This window comes from Hemitrygon akajei, chromosome 2, assembly GCF_048418815.1.
Source record: "Hemitrygon akajei chromosome 2, sHemAka1.3, whole genome shotgun sequence".
NCBI lineage: Eukaryota > Metazoa > Chordata > Chondrichthyes > Myliobatiformes > Dasyatidae > Hemitrygon > Hemitrygon akajei.
In genome coordinates this window covers 73978707-74003188 of record NC_133125.1, presented here as the reverse complement: position 1 = coordinate 74003188, position 24482 = coordinate 73978707, and the positions used below count along the sequence as shown (strand labels likewise).

At 44.2% G+C, this 24482-nt stretch overlaps 1 protein-coding gene across 1 annotated transcript in view; it reads left to right on the top strand.

Moving 5' to 3' along the window:
* The window catches only part of LOC140720771 (NACHT, LRR and PYD domains-containing protein 3-like), a 44779-nt gene that overhangs the window by 9511 nt on the left and 10786 nt on the right, over nt 1-24482 (top strand). Inside the window, 1 exon segment of the mRNA XM_073035607.1 lies at nt 20886-20921. Coding sequence (XP_072891708.1) covers nt 20886-20921 — 36 coding nt within the window.

Here is a 24482-nt window from a genome sequence, read left to right as displayed (position 1 = left end):
CAACCAAAATTAACCTCTTCACACTTATGTGGGTGGACGTCCATCTGCCACTTCTCAGTCCAACTGTGCATCCTATCAATATCCCGCTGTAACTTCTGACAACCCTCCGGACTATTCACAACATCAGCAACCTTTGCATCATCAGCAATCATACAAACCCACCTTTCTACTTCTTTAGCCAGGTCACTATTAAAATCACGGGGGGTGGGGTGCAAGAATGGTTTTTGGCGAAGCACCACTTGTCACCAACCTCCATGCAGAATACGAAATAACTACGACCACCGTTTGCCTTCTGTGGGCAAGACAATTCTGGATCTACAAAGCAAGGTCTTCTTGAATCGCATGCCTCATTATTTTCTGAATGGGGAACCCCTGCGTGGACACCTTATAAAATGCCTTACTGAAATCCAAATACACTACATCCACTGCTCGACCTTCATCAATATGTTTTGTTACATCCTCAAAGAATTCAGTCAGGGTCGTAAGGCACGTCATGCCTTTGACAAAGCCATACTGAATATCCCTCATCAGATAAAGTCTCTCAAAATGCTCATAAGTCCTGCATCTCAGAATTTTCTCCAATAACTTGCCCACCACTGATATCAGACTCACTGGTTTAAAACGTCTTTGATAATCTCCACTCCCTTTCTTGAACAAGGGAACAACACTTGCAACCATTCGATCCTCCGGTACTTCTCCCGTCCACATTGATGATGCAAACATCATCGCCAGAGGCACAGTAATTTCCTCCCTCACCTTCCACGTCACACTGGGGTATATCTCATCTGGTCCCGGTGACTTATCTAACTGAATGCTTTTCAAAGCTCCATCATATTGTTATGTGTGATGAACAGACCTGATGGACAATGGGGTGCAGAGTTAACCATTCCCCCCCCCCCGAGAACTACGAACTATTGCTGTTTTTTATGCTGCTCATGAGCGAGAGAGAGAGATAAAGGACAGGCAAGAACATTTGCTACAGATAAGAGGGGGAGAGAGACTGTTGATTAACTGTATTAAGATTGTCCCTGGATTATTTACTTTCTACTACAAGGACTGTACTTTGCTCGTTAACATTCCTCAGGAGATAGCAGGAGTGGCCTGATTTGATGGACAAGGTCATTCAGAGTTTATAGATAGCTGAGACCCCATGAGTGGGGATAAAAAGACAGGTCTGGAGAGACACCCTTCAGACACACCAGTGGACACTGATTGAGTGTTGGGAACGCACAGAAAGTTGGGGGCTTCGAAGACCGAACCAGGAGATCGGTCAGTAAAGCTCACAGTGTTACAGCAGGGCCGGTGAAGACTTGTCTGTGTGTCCACTCATGCCAAAGTGACGAGTCCACAACAGAAGAACGGTCTAGCTGAAGACTAGAGGGGTCATAACTGAATGACCACAACGATACGACGGATTAAGAAAGCCACAAAAAGGTTTGCCTGCCGCAACAGTTGCTGTTACATCTCGCTCGCTCTCTCTCTCTCTCTCCAACGACTTCAATGTAACAACCATAACTACTTCAGCATTTATGAACTGAACTCTATACTTTCCTATGACAATTCATTTACCCCTAGACATCGATAGAGCTGGTTTATTATTGATTACTATTATTCCTAAACTTTTAGGTATATTACTGCTAACTTGTTTTATATGTATATTTGCATTTTTGATATTGTATTGTGTAGTTTACTAATAAACACCTTTAGTTTGGTACCACCAGACTCCAACGGATTCTTCTTTCTCTGCTGGTCAGACACCCAGTTACGGGGTACGTAACAATATCCTCTTTCTTAATGTCTATATGCTCAAGCGTTTCAGTCCTCTGTTCGTCATCCCCGCAGATGGCAAGGTCATTTTCCCTGGTGAATACTGAAACAAAGTATTAATTAAGTACCTCCGCTGCCCCCTTCGACTCCATACACACGTTTCCACTATCGCAACTGATTAGTTCTATTCTCACACGGATCTTCCTCTTGCTCTTCACATACTTGTATAAACATTGGGGTTTTCCTTAATCCTGCTCACTAAGGCCTTCTCACGGCTCATTCTGACTCTCCCAATTCCATTCTTAAGCTGTTTCTTAGCAACCTTGTAATATTCTAGAGCTCCAGAAGTACATATTTTCTTAACCTTTCGTAAGCTTTTCTTTTCTTCTTAGCTAGATTTTCTACATACTTTTGTACACCATAGTTGTTTACTCTACCATCCTTTCCCGACATCAATGGGACATACCTATGCAGAACTCCATGCAGATATTCATTGAAGATTTATCACATTTCTGCCGTGCATTTCCCTGAGAACATTTTCTCCCAATTTATGCTGTCCAGTTTGTACCTAATAGCATCATAATTCACTCTACCCAAGTTAAATGTTTTCTCAAATTTTCTGCTTCCATCTCTCTCCAGCGCTCTGGTGAAGGAGATAACGTTGTGGTCATTACTTCCAAAATGCCCTTACACCGGGAGATCTGACACCTGACCGGGTTCATTTTCCAATGCCAATTCAAGTATGCACACTCTTCTCCAGTTAGCTTATCTACAACTTGTATCAGGAATCATTCCTGAACACGTCTAACAGACTCCACCCCGTGTAAACCCCTTGTGTAAGAAGATGACAATCAATATTAGGAAAGTTAGTATCTCCTGTCACAACAACCAAGTTATTATTGCACCGTTCCGGAATTTGCCTCCCTGTGTGGTCTTCGATATCCCTTTACAAATGGGTAGTAGAGTTATTGCCCCTTTGCTGTTTCTGACTTCCATCTACAGTGACTCAGTAGACCATTCTTCCACGACGTCGTCCTTTTCTGCAGCCGTGACGCTAATAAGAAATGCCACTCCTGCACCTCTTTTCCCTCCTTCTCAGCTCTTTTAGAAACATCGAAAACCTAACACACTCAGCAGCCATTCCTGCTCCTGAGACATCCAATTCTCTGTAATGGCCATGACGTCATATTACCACGTATTATTCCACGCTGTAAGTTTATTGGCCTTGTTTATGATAATCCTTGCATTAGAATAGACATAGTCAAACCATCAGGCTGAGTGCATCTTTGCTCTAACGTCTGCCTATCCTTCCTTACAAACGCCCTGCAAGCTGTCTCTAATTGTGCTCCAACTACCTCATCCTTTGCTCTTCACTTGGATTCCCAGCCCCTGAAAATCTAGTTTAAACCCTCCCCAACAGAATTAGCAAACCTCCTTGCCAGGATATTGGTCCCCCACGTATTCAAGTGGAACCCGTTCTTTTTGTACAGGTCACGCCTGCCCAAGAAGAGTTCCAAATGACCCAGACATCTGAATCCCTGCCTCCTTCTCCAATCTTTTAGCCACGCATTATGCTCCTCCTCATTTTATTCTTATACTCATTACTACGTGGCACGGACAGCAGTCCTCAAGTTACACCTTTGATGTCCTGCTTCTTAACTTCCTTTCTAACCTGCTCTATTCTTCTTTCAGGATCTCCACAAATTTTCTACCTATGTCATTGGAACCAATATGTACACCTCCAGCTGTTCACCCTCCCATTTCAGAATATTGTAGACACGCTCAGAAACACATGAACCCTGGCACCTGGGAGGCAAACTACCATCATTGTTTGTATCCTGCGTCCGCAGATTAGCCTATCTGTCCCCCTAACTATAGACTTTCCTCTTACCACTGCCCCCCTCTTCCGTTTTTTACACTTCTGAGCCACTCAGCGAGAGCTAGACTCAATGCCAATGGCATGGCCGCTGTTGCTTCCGACAGGTAAAATGGAGTAGTTTTTGGTAACGGGACAGCCTCAGGGGTGCTCTCCACTAGCTGATGCCCTCATTTCCTCTCTTGACAGTCACTCACTTATCTGTCTCCTGTGGCCCCAGGGTGACTGCCTATCTGTAGTAATGTGTATCACCTCCTCACTCTCCCTAACATGCCGTATGTCATCGATCTGCAGCTTCAGTTCCCTAATTCCGTCTCTAAGGAGCTGCATCTCGATGGAACTGGCGCAGATGTGGCCATCAGGGAGGCGGGCAGTTTCCTGGACATCCCACATCTGACCTCTCAGTCATACCCACTATTCTAATGCGTTCTTTTTTAAAACTCTTCTCCCCGACCTGTGCGAAGCTCTCTCTTTCTTCGATTCGATTATCCGTCGTTAAGCCTCGGCAATATTCTACAGTTCTACAATGTGTCTCTACACATTGTCTGCAAGCTTCTTCGCTGTTCTTCATGAGTGCTTGCTCAGGGAACAGACACGGCAGCGAAATTCCCACACCCATTTCTGAAATCAATACAGATTTTCTCTCTGATTATTGAAGAACATTATTTCTACCACTGCCATATACTCTAAAGTGACTATTTCAACAATCAGTGTTCTCCTACGCTCCCTATTTCACCCAAATACATGAATAGAGACAGCACACACTCTCAGCAGGGTCCTGACTGACTGTGAGACCCTACACGCCCCTGACAGGGTCCTAGCACACTGTGAGATCCCACACGCTCCTGGCTTGGTCCTGGCACACTGTGTTTGCATTTGCTTTCTTTACCACGGTCTCAAACTGTTAATGAACCTCTGGGTGTCTCGCATAGGAGCTCCTAAGTCTCTCTGCACCTCTGATGTTTGAACCATCTGGCCATTCTGATAATAGTACACACTTCTTTCTTTTTAACATAGATGGATTACAATAGATGTCCCAGTACTGTATTCCATTGCCACATTTTACTCATTCTTCCAGTTTTATCTTGTTAAGCAGCCTCGTTTTCTTACGCTCCCTATCAGCCATACGACACCTTATGAAATGCCTTCTGAAAATTCAAGTAAATGACATCCACTGCCCCTCTTTTGTTCTCTGTGCTGTCACTTCCTCTAAGAACTCTAACAGATTTGGCAGGCAAGATTTCCCTTGACAGAAACCACGCTGGTTTTGACTTAATTCATCATTAGTTTCCAAGTACCTCGAAACCTCATCCTTAATAATAGACTCCAATACTTTCCCAACCACTGAGGTTATGCTACCTGGCCTATAATTTCCTTGCTTTTGCTTTCCTACCTTCTCAAAACTTTTTTTTAAATTTTCCTTTTGTTAGATTTTGAAATCTTCCCACTCATCCAACTTCCCACTCACTTTTGCGGCATTGTGTGCCCTTTCCTTGGCGTTCATGCAGTCGTAAACTTCCTTTGTCAGCCACGGATGCATAACCCTGCTATTTGAGAATTTATTCCTCTGTCTGACATATCTACCCTGTGGCGTGTGAAGTATTCCCAGAAAATCCAACCATCTCTGTTCTGTCGACAGTATCCTACTGCAAGTCGCCGGTGCAAGGTCTTCTCTCATGCCTGAGTAATTTACTTTATTCCATTGCAATACAGATATATATGAGTTATGCTTCTCCCTCTCAAACTGAAGTATGAATTTATTACATTATGATCACTGCCTTCTAAGGCTTCCTTTACGTTAAGCTCCCTAGTAACTATCTGGGTTATTACACAAAACCCAATCTGAGATAGCACGAGCACAACCTGATATAAAATGCCATCTCGTATGCATTCAACAAATTACCTCTCTTGCTATCCGACACCATCCTGAGTTACCCAAAGCCCTTGCGTATTGATGCCTGCATTAGAATTGTGTTATTACCATTATAACATGCCTTTTCCAGCTTCCTTTGCAAAATCAATCCTGCATTGCTGCTATTTAAGGGCTATATATGATTCTCATAATGTTTCTTTAACCATTGCAATTTCTTCACTCCACCCACGCAAATTCAACATTCTCTGACCCCTTGTCACCTCTTTCTGAAGATGTAATTCCATCTCTTACCAACAGAGCCACACAACCTCCTTTGCCTTCCTGCCTGTCCTTTTGATACAAATTATATCATTTGATGTTAAGCTCTCAACTATGGGCTTCTTTCAGCCACGACTCAGTGATGCCCACAAACTCATACCGAACAATCTCTGTCTGCGCAATGAGTTCGTCCACCTTATTCTAAATGCTCCCCACATTTAAATTTCAGTCCAGAATTTTTCGCTCTTTTGAATTTTGTCTCTATGAGTCAATTTAACTCTTAGCTCTGCCTGCATTTGTTCCCAATCATAGGCTTGTCCTATGTTAACTTCAATTTTCACCCATCATTTACTTGTAAACCTGGTTCATCCTCAGTTCTATCATATTGGTTCTTATCCTCCTGCCATACGTAAACCACTCCCGACAGCTCGAGTAAATCTTCCTGCAAGAATGTTATCACCTCTTGGATTCAAGTGCAACAGAATCTTTTATACAGGACCCACCTGCCACAGAAGAGGTCCCAATTATCCAAAATATGAATCCCCGCTCCCAGACCCAATTCTTCAGCCACACATTTATCTGCCACCTCATTGTACTCCTGTCCCGACTGTCGAGTGGCACAAGCTGCTATCTCGAGATTACTACCCTTGTGACTTTGCCTCTCAGCTTCCTTCATTCCATCCTAACTCCCTGTATTCATTTTTCAGGTTCTGACACACTATGAGGCCCCAGCCACTGTTGGCAGGATCCTGCACACTTCGAGATGCCACACACACTTGGCAGGGTCCCAACACACTGGGATCCCGCACACCCCTGACAATGGAGTGAGTGTTGTTGGATAGGTAATTGGACCTTGAGAGTGGATCAGCACATGGAACAGTGATGTTGTAGCCTTTATGAAGACTTGATTGAGAAAGACAGAACTGTTAGCTCAGCATTTCAAAGTTGTGATATTTCTGATTTGAGAGGGGACTTAATACAGTTGGAGAGATTTGCTTACTGATCTGGGGAATTTCACAGCTGTACTCAGAGAGCATACTGGGGAGTTCAAACACTGAGGCAATATGGGGAGAGCTGAACAATAAGACAGATACAATCACTGATGGGCTTTTACTAAACATCCCCTGTAGACATCAGGAGATAGAGTAGCTGATACATCAGAAAATTCTGGAAAGATGCCGAAGCAGAAAGTTTGTTGCATTGGGTAATTTTACATTTCCCCGTGTTGCTGGAGACGTAACATATTTTGTCCAGTGTTTCATTACTGCAGGAATATTTTAGGAATTTCCGATGGTGAGATGTCTTCTGGGAATAATGTGTGTAATGTGTGAACTAGAGGAGAGGCCATACTGCTGCCAGTATTGGGATGTAAGCCTACAAGATGCTCGGTTTAGGTGGTTGAGCCTTTGGGAACAGTAAACACAACTCCTGTTGTCATATGGCTATGAATAAGGAAAGGTCTAAGATTATGGTGTATGGGGTGTAGGAAAGATAAACTGGGGGAAGGCAGATTAAATGGCAAAAGGATGAAACTGGTGGCAGCTGTTGTTGGGCAAACCCCCAACTGGCCCGTGAGTTCGATTCAGTATAAGCTGACCAGAATTTGGGTCTTTTGTGTTCCAACTGGGATTGAAGTCAACGCTGTGGAACTTGACGAGAGAGATTGTACATCTAATTTGAAAGGGAAACATAGAAACATAGAAAATAGGTGCAGGAGTAGGCCATTCGGCCCTTCGAGCCTGTACCGCCATTCAGTATGATCATGGCTGATCATCCAACTCAGAACCCTGTACCTGCTTTCTCTCCATACCTCCGATCCATTTAGCCACAAGGGCCATATCTAACTCCCTCTTAAATACAGCCAATGAACCGGCCTCAACTGTTTCCTGTGGCAGAGAATTCCACAGATTCGCCACTCTCTGTGTGAAAAAGTTTTTCCTCGTCTCGGTCCTAAAAGGCTTCCCCTTTATCCTTAAACTGTGACCCCTCGTTCTGGACTTCCCCAACATCGGAAACAATCTTCCTGCATTTAGCCTGTCCAATCCCTTTAGAATTTTATACGTTTCAGTAAGATCCCCCCTCAATCTGCTAAATTCCAGTGAGTATAAGCCTAGTCGATCCAGTCTTTCTTCATATGAAAGTCCTGCCATCCCAGGAATCAATCTGTTGTAACTTCTTTGTACTCCTTTGTACTTACATTGTACCTTCTTTGTACTTATTTGTACTTTGTAAGATAAGGTTTATGTTGCTGAAATAGAAACATAGAAAACCTACAGCTCAATAAAGGCCCTTCGACCCACACAACTGTGCTGAACATGTCCTTACCTGAGATATTACTTGGCTTATCCAAAGGCCTCTATTTCTTTAAACACCATGTACATATCCCGCAAGCTCATAAAAGAACCTATCGGTTCCACCGCCAGCACCGTCGTCGGCAGCCCATTCCACGCCCTCACTACTCTCTGTGTAAAAAACTTACCCCTGACATCTCCTCTGTACCTACTCCCCGGCACCTTAAAACTATGCCCTCTCGTGGCAGTCATTTCAGCCCTGGGGAAAAGCCACTGTCTATCTACACGATCAATGTCTCACATTATCTTGTACACCTCTATCAGGTCACCTCTGATCCTTCATCGCTCCAAGGAGAAAAGGCTGAGTTCACTCAGCCTATTCTCATAAGGCATGCTCTTCAATCCAGGTAACATCCTTGTAAATCTCCTCTGCGGCTTTCTGTGGTTTCCAGATCCTTCCTGCAGTGAGGCGACAGTACTCCTAGTCCGAGTAGGGTCCTATATAGGTGCAACATTACCTCTCGGCTCTTAAACTCAATCCCACGATTGATGAAGGCCAATGCACCGTATACCTCCTTAACCACAGAGTCAACCTGCGTAGCAGCTCTGAATGCCGTATAGACTCTGTCCCCAAGACCCCTCTGATCCTCCTCACTGCCAAGAGAGAGCGATGCAGTTTTGGGTGTCGGAAAGATAACTTGGGGGAAGGCAGATTAAATCACAAAGGGTTAGATTGTGAACAGTTGTTATTGGGCAAATCCCCATCTGACATGTGGGGTCGATTAAATATCAGCTGATCAGAATTTGGGTCAGGCGTGTTCGAAAGGAGATTAAATTCAACGATGGCAGCACCTGTGGATCCTGATGGGAGGTGTTGTAAATTTAGTCTGAATGGGAGAGTTGAGGTTAATGATGCTGAAATGAGACACTGAGTTGAGGAGAGTAAAGAGGCTTGTCAAAGAATCCATTGGGATATGGATCAGTTGTAGATGCGGATGGGGAAATAGCAGATAGAGTGTAATCAAGAGAAGTGTAAGTTGTTGCAACACAGGAGATCAAATGTATGGGGGAAATATACAGTAAAGGTCACGACCCTTACATCATTCATGTCTAGAGGGATCTTGATGTCCCCGTCCATAGCTCCCTGAACGTGAGTCTTTATGTCGCAGCTGTATAAAATTTCGGTTTAGCTCCCCTTGGAGTATTGGTGCAATTCTGTCCCCCATTACAGGAAAGATGTGAAGACCTCAGTGGGAGCTGAAGAGAAATGCAATTCACATCCTATTAAAGGATATAAACTTTGAGGAGTGGATAGACCAACTTGGATTATTTTATATGAAGAATGAAGTGTTGAATGGATACCATATGTTGGGTTATAAAATCGAGAGGTGAAGATAGTCAGTGTGTTTCTGGTGTAGATATAACAGATAACAGAGGTGATTTGGGGTGAGATTGGGGTTTATGGATAGTGCATTTTCTTATACACAGAGTGGAGGGTGCCTGCAATATGCTGCCTGAGGTGGTGGTGCAAACGCAAAAAAGTTGTTAGAGATTTAGATTTAGACAAGCACATCAATATTCAGGGAATGGAGGGAATAATTACCACCAGAGGTAGGGAGGATGAGTTTAATGTGGCATCATGCTACCACCAACGTTCTGGGCCGAAGGACCTATTTCTGTTGCTGTTTTATGTTCTATGCTAATCCCGTCACATATAAAATCCTGAACCACCTGCTACCGGAATTCCTCCTTTCAACATGATATATCTGAAGAATCATTTGGTATCCTCTTTAATATTATTGTCAAGCGAACTTTACTATTCCATCTCTACCTTCTTGATGTCCTTTTTTCAGTTGCGTTCTGTTGGTTCTAAAAAAGCACCCAGTCCTCTAACTTCCTATTACTGTTTGCTCTGTTATATGCTTACTCTTTGGCTTTTATGTTGGCTTTGACTGCTCTTGTAAGACCCGTTTGTATTATCTTTACTTTCGAATAATTTTTCCTCTTTGGGATGTATATGTCCTGTGCCTTTCGAATTGCTTCCGGAAATTCCAATATTGCTGCTTTGTCATTATCCCTATCGAGTTCTGTTCAAATCAATTCTGGCCAACTCCTCTCTCATGCCTCCTTAATTCATTTTAATATACCGTAACATTGATACATCAGACTTTAGCCTCTCCTTCTTATATTTCAGGGTGAATTCGATCATATTATGATTATTTCCCCCTCAGGGTTCTTGTACCTGAAGCTCTTTAATCAATTCTGGTTCATTGCACAATACCCAATACAGAATAGTGGATGCACGACTGGGCTTAACCATGAACTGCTCTAAAAACCCATTTAATAGACATTCTATAAATGCTCTCTCTTGGGATCCAGCACCAAACTAATTTTCTAATCTACGTGCATATGGAAATCTTCATTGTAACATTGTTCTTTTGGCATGTATTTTCTATCTCCTTTTGTAATTTGCAGACCATTTCCTGACTACTATTTGGGGACTTGTATTTAATTCCCATCCAGATATTTTTACCCTTGCAGTTCCTTAGTTCTATCCACAATGATTCAACACCTTCCAACACTATGTCACCTCTTTCTAATAATGTAATTCCATTTTTTTACCAATAGAGCAACGCCTTCCCCTCTACCTTCCTGCCTGGCCTTTCAATACAATGCGTACCCTTGGATATTAAGCTCCCAGCTATAATCATTCAGCCATGTTTCCGTGATGCCTACAACATCATGCCAGCCAATCTGCAACTGTGTTGCAAGTTAATTACCTTATGCCCTATGCTACGCACATTCAGACACAACACCTTCCGACCTGTATTCATCCTTTTCGATTTTGTCTACCTTTTACTTTGCAACTCATCTTGTTGACTGCAAATATGCCATGTCTACAGCCACTGCTCACTTCACATTGCCTCTGTTTGTAAACCAGCTAGATCATCTGCAGAACTATTGTCCACCTTTCCTACGAAACTTCTTGCATTGTAATATACACAGCTCAGGACTCTAGACACACCTTGCTTAGCATTTTGATTCTAATTTCGTTTGTCTTACCAAATATACCTCCACGAGCTCTCCACTAACAGTTCTGGCACCAAGATTCCCATCCCCCTGCAACTCTAGTTGAAACATATACGATGCAGAATTAACAGACCTTCCCATTGGGATATTATTCCTCTTCCCATTCAGGTGCAAACCATCTCTTCTGTACAGGTAAAACTTCCCTGAAAGAGAGCTCAATGATCCAGAAATCAGATGTCATCCCAGCTACACGAACTCCTTTGTCACGTATGAAACTGCATAGATTTCCTATTTCTGGCCACACTAGCATATGTCACGGGTGGCAATCCTGAGATCACAGCACTGAAGATCCTGCGCTTCAACTGAACACCAAACTCCTCGCTTGAGACGATTGCTTGTCACCATTGCAAAGGAAACCACATCACACTTCATCTCCCTGTCTGACTTGGGATGTCCACAGGGCTCACCCTCTTCCTGAAGTATTTTCCTCTGTCATTATCTGTGAGATCACAAAAAAAGAAAAAAAAAACACAACTAAAACCACCTGTTAAACAACTTCTGTACTGGTGACCATGCTTTCCCGGTTAAAGCACAACAATCTTATCCCCTACCCTACTCCCGTTCCCTTTGCAATCTCTAGATATGGCACAAGATCCGAACCCACAGTGAGGTCATGAGATCTCACAAGAAGCTGATCAAACCTGTGTCTTTCTTTGATACAGAGGTCACTCAATCTGCGTTCGAAGCCCATGACATTGACACTTGTTCCCAGACTCTGGGGCTCTGTAACACAATCAATGTTGAAAAGAAGATTAGACAGTAATGAATACTGGTTCACTCCCTGGTTTACACCTTAATTTACCCTGAGCCCCATCTTACCCGGGTGTTCATACTCCCAACATCCCACCCCACCGTCTACGGACCCACACCCTTCCCCAACTCACCCCACACCCACAGTCCACCCAGAACTTCTACCAACACACAGAAAGATCCCCTTCATCCCAAAGCCCTCCGAGCTTGAGTAACCACAAGCCACCGATCCCACAGCCCACCCTCGGGCGCAAAGCTAATTCCGGTCTGCGAGACAGAAGAGTCCGGAGCCCAAGGCCATCCGTCATAGCTCGGCCCCGACCTTTTCCCACTACAACCAGCCTTCGATTTACACAAACCCAAGATCAGCTCCTGCCGCGCCGCCGCCGAACGGCGACACCTGTGTTCGGCATCGGTCCTGCTTATAATTGGAGTTGCACCACGGCTTCCAACAGCGTCCCTTCGGCCCCACCATTGGTCAGCGGACCTCAGATGGCTACCAGTGACCGGATATCCCGGCGGAGCCACCATTGGTCAGAAGCCGGAGGGACAATGGAGAGGGCACGTTTGTTCGACCCTTTTTCTGTGACACACCCGACCTCTACATCAACTCCATCCACCCAGCTCTGGGCAAACTTTAACAAGCAACAAGCATAATTCCTCTCAGCCACTAGATGTATGAATGATCCCCTGGATTTTACAGGAAGGTCCACATTGTCAGAGTGTTTAGTTTGCCACGATTTAAAGACTGTAGGTCTTCGGTTGACTAATAAACTGTATGTAGACCCGGCTGGCAATTCTGGTTTACATTGAAAAACAGTTGATTTACAAAACACTGAACAACGAGATGCTGCACTGATTAAAGCTACGCGAAACCAGATCAGCCTAGAAGTCCTCCACAAAGTCCTCCAGTTGGAGACAAGCAGCACACGACCCACTCAACTAAGAAAGGCACAGCCGGGCGAAACACGTGACTGATTATGTTATCTCTCTGCAATCATATTAAACGTCCATTCAAAGCTGCGGTACTAATTACGTGACCACGCCCGCCCGCTGCTGTCAACAGAGTATTTAAGACCTACGTTATTTCCATTGATGCGAAAAGATGTAAATCACTGGTTACACCCATAGCGGAGGCGGACCAGCCGAGAGACCTTTATCCCCGCTGGATTCGTCTCCCGAACCGGCGTCGAGCAACCCATCACGGCGGAACAAATCCAAATGTAAATGTCCGCTTTCTGATTTATTTCCATTTCCCTCCGAGGGAAGTTGGGGGCGTTTGTGAAACGTCTCCTGCGGCCGGAGTCTGAAGTATTGAAGAAAGGTGAGAGGAGACAGCTCGGCCCGGCAGCTTGATGCCGGCTCCACGGGGAGGGAGAGAACCCGGCAGAAGAAGAGGGAGAGAGGGGGTTGTATTGAAAGGAGAAGATAGTGTGAGAGGAGACGGTCAGAATGTTTGTTCCGGTGGGGACAGGAGGGGCTCATCTGTGAAAATATTTGAGCCCACGTTAGTGGGGAACGGGTGGATTCTCTACATTGGTGGGCAAACCATAAGACCATAAGATAGATGAGCAGAGTAGGCCATTCAACCCATCGTTTCAGATTCGCCATTCAATCATGGGCTGATCCAATTCTTCCAGTCATCCCCAATCCGCTGCCTTCACCCCATACCCTTCGATGTGCTAGCAGACTGTTGACCTGCCAGTGAGGCCAGTGAGACAAAGTGGGGATACAAGTGGTGTTGGGAGGTAAAGATGGACCAACCTTGGGACTTATTCTTTGCAAGACAGGCCCGAGGGGCCGAGTGGCCTGCTCCTGTTCCTGGTGTCTGTGTGTTTAAAGAAATGGAATAAACAGACCCTTCCTAGGCCTGCAGGATTTCCCAATGGGTACTGTAGGGATCAGTGCTTGGAGCTCAATTGTTCCCAGACTGTGTCAACTATTTGGCTGAGGGTACAGCAAATACATTTTCAAGTCTGCTTTTGAGACAAATGTATATTTATTTATTGTTAATGACACAATGTATACTTAATGCTTTTGACACAAAATGTATATTTGTATATTGTTAACGACACAAAACTTGTATTTCTACAAGGAACTCAGTGGGTCAGGCTGCATTTTCGAGGGAAATGGCTGTCAACATTTTGGGCTGAGACCCTCCTTCTGGACTGAGAGTAGACGGGAAATAGTCAGAGAAAAGAGGTGAGGGATCGGAAAGGGGCAAGAGCTGTGGAGTGAGAAGTGGATCCAGGTGAAGGGGGAGGTGTAAAGGTCGAAATAGTGACGGGGGTGGGCGGTGAGTGGTTGGGGCAACATGGGGCTGCAGAAGATGGAAATTAATTCCACAGACGATTAGCAAAGGGGTTAGAGGGTATTTGCAATAGAGAGTGCAATGAAGATTCACCAGACTGATCCCTAAGTGGAGGTGTCATCATATGAAGAAAGATCAAATGTGATAACCCTTCCATTTTGAGAACCGAGGACTGAAAGGTGACAAATTGAAATGCATAACATAATTACCGGTTGAACCAGGGATGCCAGTCTCTGGAAAAAGAGGTGGACTCTCCGGAACTGAGATGAGGGGAAATGTCTCCACTCTGAGGGTGGTGAATGCTTGTAAATCCCCACCACAGAGGGTGATGCAGACTCAGTGATAGTACTCACATAAAACAGAGGTCGGCGGATGTGTGGAGAACGAAGGGTTCGACGAAATGAGGATCAGGCAGAAACACATGTCTGAGTTGGGAAAGCAGCCGTCATCTTGGTGATGGTTGGGTGGTCTAAATGGCCACCTCAAGCTGTTTCTCACTTGATGATATTTCAGTGTTCCTGTCCAGTGAGGCCGGAGGAATGTAAATAGAAATTAGCGTTTGTACACAAAGAAGTGATTTAAATGGAACTTGCACATTTCCCGTTTGGGTCTGAATTGTGTGTAGGACCGGGATGTGGATCGAACCCGTAAATCTGTGACCGGGTGGTGGAGTGAAGAGATCGGGGAAGATACGAAGGGAATAATTAAAAATGTATCTGGTGTAAATATGAAGTAATTTGGAAAATGCAGCGATGGGTCATGTAGTGTGTGAGAGGCGAGGAGCAAAGTCACTGGTTCAGGTGGGAGACCCTCCACCTGTCACGCGATCCCATTTCCCGCACCCGTTTTACCGCAGATCTCGATCCTGACAGTTTTTGACCCAGGTAAAATGGACCCGAGGATTGGGCCACCAAGGTTTTTAAGGTGATGATCGAGTATTTATCTTCTGGGCTCAGATATTTGGTTCTGACGTTCTTTTGGAAGCAAAGAATGCTATTTTGAGAAGAGGATTAGCTACTATTCCAAATGCTGAGATTAAATGGGATGTCCCGTGTTTAGAACAGTAGAAATAGACCCGGTACAGTGTTCAAACTATATTTGTAAATTTCCCCTCACTGTTACCTATCTGTCAGGCATGGGAAATCAAACAGAAACTGAAGTTAACACACACAAAATGCTGGAGGAACTCAGCAGGATAGGCAGAATCTATGCAGATGAGTAAACAGTTGATGTTTCGGGGCTGGGATGTCACACGAAGATCTTACACTAGTTCGTATGTGTTACGTTTGGATCTGAGAAAGTCAGAATTCTGGAGATCTGCACTAAAAGCGGAAAATGCTTGAAACCATTCTAACGAAAGTTTGTGAACTTGAATTGTTACTTTGTTCCTCTCCCAACAGCTGTTCCTTACCTGCTGACTGTTTCAAATAATTCCATTTTATTTTTTTAATTACATTCGCTCTGGAATGGTTTAATCTCCTGATAGTGGGCCTGTGCATAGGTGCTCAATTTGTGATGGTTAGTAGAATAGTAAAAAAAACAGTTTCTTCTTTCCCCGTAAATTGTCCTGGTGCCGATTTGTCTGTATTACTGAAAATGTGTTCAGTACAGTTGTTGCTAAAAATATTCACAAGAATGATCACAGGAATGATAGAGGAGCGTTTGATAATTCTGGGCCTGCGCTCAGTGGAGTTTAGAGCGATGGGCCTGGGTGGGATCTTACTTAAATCTCTGAATGCTGAATAGCCTGAATAGAGTGGATAAGGATAGGGATACTTCCATTGGTTAGAGAGTCTGAAATCCGAGGTTGCACCGTCAGAATAAAGAAACTTCCCTTTAAAACAGAGATGAGAGGAATCTCTTCAGCCAATGGGTGGTTAATCTGTGGAAATTGTTGCCACACAGCGTGTTGGAGGCTGTCACTGTGATACAGCAGAAACTGTTAAGTTCTTGATTGAAAGGAGTTTGAGGGTTTAAGGTAGAACGCAGGAGAATAAGGTTGGATCAGACTGGATAGACCAAATAGCCTTATTATACTCGTTTTGCTAATGGTCTTACTGTGAACGGAAGGATGTCACCTCCAGATGTTTGTGTGCGAGGAACGATTATAAATTTGTTCAGTGAGATCATTGTATTTGCATGCGGTGTTCAAATCTCAATGAGGTTTGCTTTTAGAAACAGTAAGATCTGGTGATTTTCTCGGTTCTTTTAGGAATCCGGGAACGTCTTGAAAACTTGCTGCTACGCGATCGTACATTGAAAGTTTAGAAATAGAAACGGACACAGCGTCGTGTCCTAATAGTGTTATAAAATCTCCTATTAGTGTTTACTATTAGTGTTCTCCTAATAGTATTTTCATCAATCAGGCATATTAATGCGTTGCTGAGAAACTGGTGTAGAGGGCAGAGCTGCGGGTTCCTGGATCACTGGGGCCACTTCTGGGGAGGGACGACCTGTACAAAAAGGACGGGTTACACCTGAAGCCAAAATATCCGAGTAGGCAGGTTTAATAGAGCTATTAGGCGGCGTTTAAACTATTTGGCAGGGGGTTGGGAACCGGAAAAATAGGGCTGAAGAAGGGAAAAACAGAAATAAATCGAAGATAACCTGCAATAGAGATGACAGAAAGGAAAGGCGGGAGATGAAGCTTAATCACAGCTAGTGGGATGCTTTACAGGCCAATAGATGCGTGGTGCAGTTAAAACAGAAAGCAACAAAAACCAGGCTGAACGTGTTGTATTTGAATACACGAAGCATAAAGAATCCACTGGACGATCTTGAAATTCAGCTACTGATTGTCAACTATGATGTTGTGGTCATCTGTGAATCTTGACCAAAGAATGGCTGCTATTGGGAACTGAACACCAAGGATATACTGTGCATCGGAAACACAGGTTAGAAGGCAGATATGCGGGTGATATGGCCCTGTCTATAAGAAACAATATTAAATCATTCGAAAGGGCTGACATATCATCAGAAGTTGTAGAGTCTATATGGTTTGAGTTAAGAAATGGCACGGGTAAAAGGACCCAAACTGCAGCTGTATACCGGCCTCCAAACAGCGGCCGGGATGTGGATTACAAATTACAGCAGGAGATAGAAAAGGCGTGTCAGAATGACAGTGTCATGATAATCGTTTGAGATTTTAACATGATAGGTGATTTGGAAAACCAGGTCAGCACTGGGCCTCAAGCGAGAGAATCAGTAGAACAACAAAGGGATGGTTTTTAAGAACAGCTTGTTGATGAACCCACTAGGTAATCGGCTGTGGTGTGCTGGAGTGGGTGTTGTGCAATGATCCGGAGGTTATAAGAGAGCTTAAGAGTAAGGAAACCTTAGAAAGCAGTGCTCACAATATGATCGAGTTTACATTGAAATTTGAGTGCGTAGGCTGATCGGCAGAAAACCGCGAGTGGGAACAAATTGATCCTATTCTGGCAGGGTGACGGGTACCAGTGGACTTCCACAGGGATCAATGTTGGGACGGCTGCTTTTTATTTTGTATGTCAATAATTTGGACTAGGGGATTAATGGATTTCTGGCTAAATATGCCGATAGAACAAATGCAGGTGGAGGCGCGGGTAGTGTTGAGGAATAAGAGAGCCTGCAGATAGACTTAAACAGTTTAGGGGAATGGGCAAAGAAGTGTTAAATGAAATACAATGTTGCTAAGTGTATAGTCGTGCATTTTGGTGGAAGAAATGAACGGGCAGAAGATTATCTAGATGGGTAAAGAATTCAAAATGCAGAGATGCAAAGAGACTTGGGAGTCCTTATGTAGGATACCCTAATGGTTAACCTCCAGGTTGAGTCGGTGGAGAAGAAGGCGAATGCAATGTTAGCATTCATTTTAGAGGTATAGAATATGTGCAGGGAAGTGAAATCGAGTCTCTATAAGTCACTCGTGAGACGACATTTGGAGTATGGTCTGCAGTTTTGGGCTATTTATTTTTGAAAGCATATACTGACATTGGAGGTGGTTCAGAGAAAATTTACGAGAATGATTCCAGGAATTAAAGGGTTACGGTATGAAGAACGCCTGGCTGTATTCCCTGGAGCTCAGAAGAATGAGGGGGAATTCCATAGAACGATTCCAAATATTAAGAGGCCTGAGCAGATTAGATATGGGATATTTATTTCCCAGGGTTGGGGATTCTAGGACAAGAGGGCCCAACTTCATGATTGAAGGACGTCCATTTAGAACTGAGATGAGAAGAACTTACTTTAGTCAAAAGGTGGTAAATTTATTGATTTTTTTGCCAGGAGTGGATGTGGAGGCCAAGTCATTGGATGTATTCAGGGCAGAGATAGATAGGTTGTTGGTTAGCCAGGGCATCAAGGGAATGGGGGAGAAGACGAGGGAGTGGGAATGAATGGAAGAATTAGATCAGTCTATGACTGAATCGCGAAGCATGCTGAATGTGCCGAATATCCTACATCTAATCCGTTAGCTTATGTTTTTATATTTAAAATAATCGTCAGTTCGAGAAACATTTGTTAAGAATATAGCCAAACGAATTGTTGGCGACCCCCACGGATTTGTTATGGTTGTATGACATGCCTTGAACTCAAATATTTATTGTAAAAGTTGGTGATTGTAAGGGTTGGTGTATTCGATCCTTTATCAGAAATCAGAAAACATACAATCTTGTAGCGATGAAACTGAAGTTTACCCAAGTGTGAGTTCAATGTATTTGAGTGGATGATAATAAAGATATGACATCCTTCAGTTCCCAGCTGTGAACAAAGCACAAATATGTAACTGATTCCCTTCGCTTTTACCCCGTCCTACCCCACTCCGAAGCATAAGAAAATCATAAATACGCAACACAGAATACAACGAAAATAGAGAGTAGATACATGGCTGCTACAGACAGGTTCAGCTTTGATTACACGGTCTTCGATCTGACGTATCAACGTACTGTCTGTCTTTTTCAATAATTCCAGCATTTATTTTTAGTTATTGTAAATCTGTTTTTGCCAGCTTGCTGTTATTTGATGTATGGTGGGTCTGTACATCGTGTTTAACAAGGTGCCATATAACTATCTGATAATAGCCAGATGAATAGGTAAACAATTTTTGACCGGAGATTAGGTGATAATAATGATCTTAAAATCCTGGTGGAGAAAATGTCGCGGTTCTGGACAAGATTCCGCGATGCTATGGGTGGGACTGCATTGTTCAGGATTTCAGAGTGTTTCTATGTGGACTCAAACCATATATTGCCATAGGTGTCAATGCCAGGGGATGTGAAACTGAAAGGAGATGGTGAGAATCAGGTGTGACTGAGAAATCTATATAATTCAGTGATGAGAGCAATAGATGTTCCATTGGTCAGCAGAAACGTTTTCACTCACACTGCTGTAACAGTTGTCCATTACTCACCATTGCGCCACCAGTGGTAGGAGAACCAATTCAGTGGGCGCTGTCCGGTCAATCTGCCTTGCCATTCCGCAGACGCATCACTCCAGGTTCAGAACACAAGACTGGTTCCTAAAAGAGATTTGCCTGCAATATAACGAGTAGGTAATCTGGGGGATCCCGGAGAGCTGTACAATCCAGTGATGGAGGGGAAATGGGTTTTGTGTGTCCGTGGGTGGATGGGCGCAGGTAGATTAGGCCGTATCAAGTCTTCAGAGGATAGGCCCAAGATGTTTGGAAATGTGTCATTCTGTTTAAAAACAAAAGAGTGTTCTCCTTTATACTTCAATTATTGCCTGACACTCTACTGTTATTTTTTTTTTGTCAAAACGCATCAAAATCTGACGACAACCGTCCTGAGCATGGCCTCCTGATGAACATCAGGAAAGGTCACGGGTATGTTGACAATTGCCTTGACTCTGTATCTGGGTTTAATGCAGTATCTGCACTTCACAAAATATTCGTGAAAGCATCAGAGAGATGAGAGACAGAGTTAACATCTCTGGGGCAACACAGTCACAAGTGGAAGGAGTATAATCTCCTCTCCGTCTCTCCACCCCTCCCTTCCCCTTCTCCTCTTCGTCTCTCCCCACCATGGGCGTATCTATGGAAAAGAGCACCTATGGCAAGCATTGAAATTGTGCTCCTGTCCAAACGTCTGACACCCATCTTTTAGATAACTTTACCATAATATCAGCTCAAAAATACAAGTCAAGCTGGTTAATCTCTTAATTAACAAATTATGGCACTACATGAAAATTAGAACTGCACCTTCCTTGCTTTCACAGATGCAAATTAGTCTATGATGTGATAAAATTCAGTTTTTTTTTCAGTTTCGTCTCTATCTACACTCAGCAGAGCAAGATCACAGAGTCTGCTAGACTCACGGAGGCTCTCAAATACAAAAAAAAGTTTTAACTTGCTGACTGATCTCTCACAGCTGGCGATGGAAACTGTGATGGTTAGCATTATCTAAATAGCAATGCTATTGGGGAAGACGCTTTCATCTCCATACTGTACATCAAATTCAAGAAACTCTTCAGGTCTTGATATTTTCATATTGACCCGCCTTGATAGCAACATTATGCAATCCAAAATTTCTTCATATGGCTGCAGTCAATCAACATCAGAGTTGTACAATTCGCCCGAATTTTCGCACTTCTTTAGGTCGTTACTGCCGGCGCCGTAACACAGTCCCTCTACATCGAGAAGGAACCCAAACTTGGCGCCAGTGTCGTGCAAACGAGCGAACCTTTCGTTCATTTCTCTCTGAAGACGGTCGAGTGCTCCCTTCATGACTCTTTCCATTTCCTCCTTAGCAGTTAATCCAGCGTCTCTCGAGTTCTCATCAGACATTCGTTTCTTTCGTCTCTGACATCTTTTAACTTCGATATTCCATTCTTCAAATCTAGGGCAGCATCGTGGAAGTTCATGCTGGGATCCTGCAGCCACTTTTGAATACGGTCAATGCGAATGAGTACTTTGTTCCAAAATCCTCGCAAAATCAGAAAATCATAACTCAACATGTGGTTGTGCAGCTGCCTTGCATCACTTCTTGTTTCACTGGTCTCGTTTTCATTGTCTATCATGTCCTGGAGAACTTGAAGTATTTCCTCAAGGTACTTGTTGACGGGCTTCACTGCTTCTGTCCTTGCACTGCACCTGGTTTCGGACTGCCACTTAACAACCACAGGCACGGCGTATTTGAGTTTTTCCTAGTCCTGTGTTGAACGAGATAAAAACACGTGGAGAGCTTCAATGGTTCCAAAAAAACGTGATAATCATTGTATCCCGCTTGGCTGCATGTACACCCATCAAGTTGAGTGAGTGATTGTCGCAATTCACAAACACTGCCAGGTTGTTTTTCTCACTTATTCTTTGATGAACACCACTTCTGTCTCCAACCATCACAGCAGCATTATCACAGCACTGTGACAGACAATCTTGTAGCTGCATTTCGTCCTTCTCCAGCGTTTCAAGATGTCTTCAACCAAGTTTTCAGCATCCTTCTGGCTTGTCTGGATAAAACCAAGGAAGGACTCTCTAACACGGACTGCTTTCCTCTCAGAATCAACTTCCACATGCCTCACTGCTTCTGACAGCTGCTCACGGTGTGCCTGATCAGGAGTCGAGTCGAACATGAGACCATAGTACTTGGCTTTACGAATTCTTCTCAGTAAACTCTGGCGAACATTGGACGCCATCATGTGGATGAATTCGTTCTGGACACTCGGTGAAAGAAAAGACGTGAATCCAGGATGATTTACCACATTCGTGAGGTGGTCCTTTATGACAGGGTCAAAGATTGCCGGTAGTTGCAGTAAGCCAAGGAAATTTCCCACATTGGAGTCATCGTATATCTGAAGTGACTCTCTGTGTCCTCGCGAAGCCAGATTCTGACTTGCAAGGGATTTTATGCACTAAAGAATTCTCGTCAAGATATCACGCCACTTCTGCATTTCCTTCTCTATCTGTGACTGGAATATCGCGTCGATGATTCTTGGGATTTTGATGAACACTATTCCTTTCAGGTTCTTTCCACTGATTGAATCCACTTTCCTGCTCCAATGAGAATTGATGGTCTGACCGGGAATAGAAAAGACAACAGATACAAAATGCAGACATTTTACAAGGGGAATAGACGAGCAATGAGTGAGCTGCTTCCTCACCACGTGTTATAAGGGGGCGTTGGGAGCGACCCAAATGCAAGATACAGACATTGAAGTGCTGGCAACAGGACAAGGTTTATCTAGAAAGCATGGGGAGTCAGGAAGAAATGAAGCCGGACATGGACACAGGCCCTGGACGCTGGGCCTAGGCTTGGACTAAGACTAGGAAAGCAGGACTAGGACAAGAAAATTGGAACTAGGATCCGGGGTTAGGATTCTGACCATGAGACTGGACAGGGACCCGGAACCTGGGTCTTGACTCGGGCCCACCCTTCCATTTACCACTCTCCCACCCCTCCCTTCCCCTCTCCCTCACTCCCAACCCCTCCATTCCCCCTCTCCTCTCCGTCCCTCCCCACTCTTCCCTTCCCCCTCTCCTCTCCGTTTCTCCCCAACCCTCCCTTCCCGTTCTCCTCTCCGTCTCTCCCCACCCCTCCCTTCCGCCTCTCCTCTCCGTCTTTCCCAACCCTTCACTTCCCCCTCTCCTATCCGTCTCTCCTCACCCTCCCTTCCTACTCCACTACCTCTCTCTCTCTGTCACTCTCCTCCTTCTCTCCCACCTTCGGCTCACCCCTCCCACCGGATCTCTCACCCCTCCCTCTTTGACCCTCTCTCCATTCCCCTCTCCCCTAACATATATATCTCGGACGGTGTTTGGTGACATATCGCACCATCTTCATGTTCCAGAGAGAATGTTGCTATCCAATATGGGGTCAGATTTTTTTTTTAAATTTTCCCCATTTTCCTCCACAGATCCAAGCTCAGTGATCACTGAGTTCCTGGCAAGTTGTAACGATTTCCAATTGCTGCATTTGACGGAATTCTACCGGGACAGGCTGGAGCAGGCGATGGAAGGAGGGGTGCTCGGAGTGAACCTGGCATTAACGGCCGAGGATCAGTTCAGTGGAGAGGAACATCGGGTGAGTGGGAGGGAGAATGGGTTTGAGTTTTCGCACATCACAGGACTGATGGCTGTCGGAGTCATCGGATATGGAGTTAGATAAAAGCACAACAGGGAAATAAATACTGTATATGCAATCTGAAAAATGTCAATCTGAACCACTGATAGAAAGGAGTGCAAAGACCCTGCGGACTGGTGGATAGCTGCTCAATGTAAAACGTAAGTTGAGGAAGTAACAATTGTGTGAGCTTACAGTATTAAATGAAAATATGACAGGAAGTGTCAGTTTCGAAAGATCGTGCCGCGTGGCGGCGGGATGTCAGTGAGAACCTGGACATCATCAGTGGGTGCCACAGGAGCTCGAGTGTGTTCTGTTCTGGTGGAGATGATTGTGTTGCAATCTGTAACTGCAAACAGTGGATCAGGAAATACTGACAAGTTGTAACGTGTAATCATTGAATAAGCCTCCACTGAAGAAGGCAAAGGAAAGGCATCAGGTGTCGTCCGGTGATCCGCTGTCATGTTGGACGCTGGCGGACTGAAGATGTGAATCACGTCATCTTTTCTGCAATTTCCCTAAGACAGCTCACTCTGATATAAAAAAACCATCCTGACTTCTTTTTTCATCTGTGATAAATACTTTTATGATTTCTGTTTTACACTGTCAAATCTGGTGAGGAATTATTTGATTTGGAGCCACGTCAATGAAGCGGTCACAGACCAGTCAGGATCTCATTGATTTGTGGACCAGGTTCACAGTGACTGTCCTTCCGTGTGCTCTGCAGTCAGAATCTACAGTCCCCGTCCAGACAGGATCAGTACCCATCCGGGTCACTGTTCAATGTGATCACATTACAGAGCACATAATTTACTTCTCATTCCCTGTGTGAATCTGTCAGTTCCCAATATGTTCTCAGTTACTCTTCACAAACAAATTCAGATCTCGCTGATAAGGGAGTGCGGGCGGACAGTTCTAAACTCCTCCTGAGCCTGGTGATGCAGAAAGGCTCCCGCGCCCGAAGGTTAATGTGGGAAACGTTTGTGAAAATGCGGATTGGCGTCCCAAGGTTTGACAAAATACTGAAGGAAGTACAGGAATATGTTGAGATAATATCAGAGATTAATTCAAATTTGGATTGCAACACAGTAAACTTCACAATTTTACACATCATTCCCTCAATGTGTTTAATTTCAAACTGGTTGTGATCCCTCCCATCGATCAAATCCCGCTCAAGGTTTACTCAAGGTTCTCAGTGAATTGAAGTGTAAGTGAA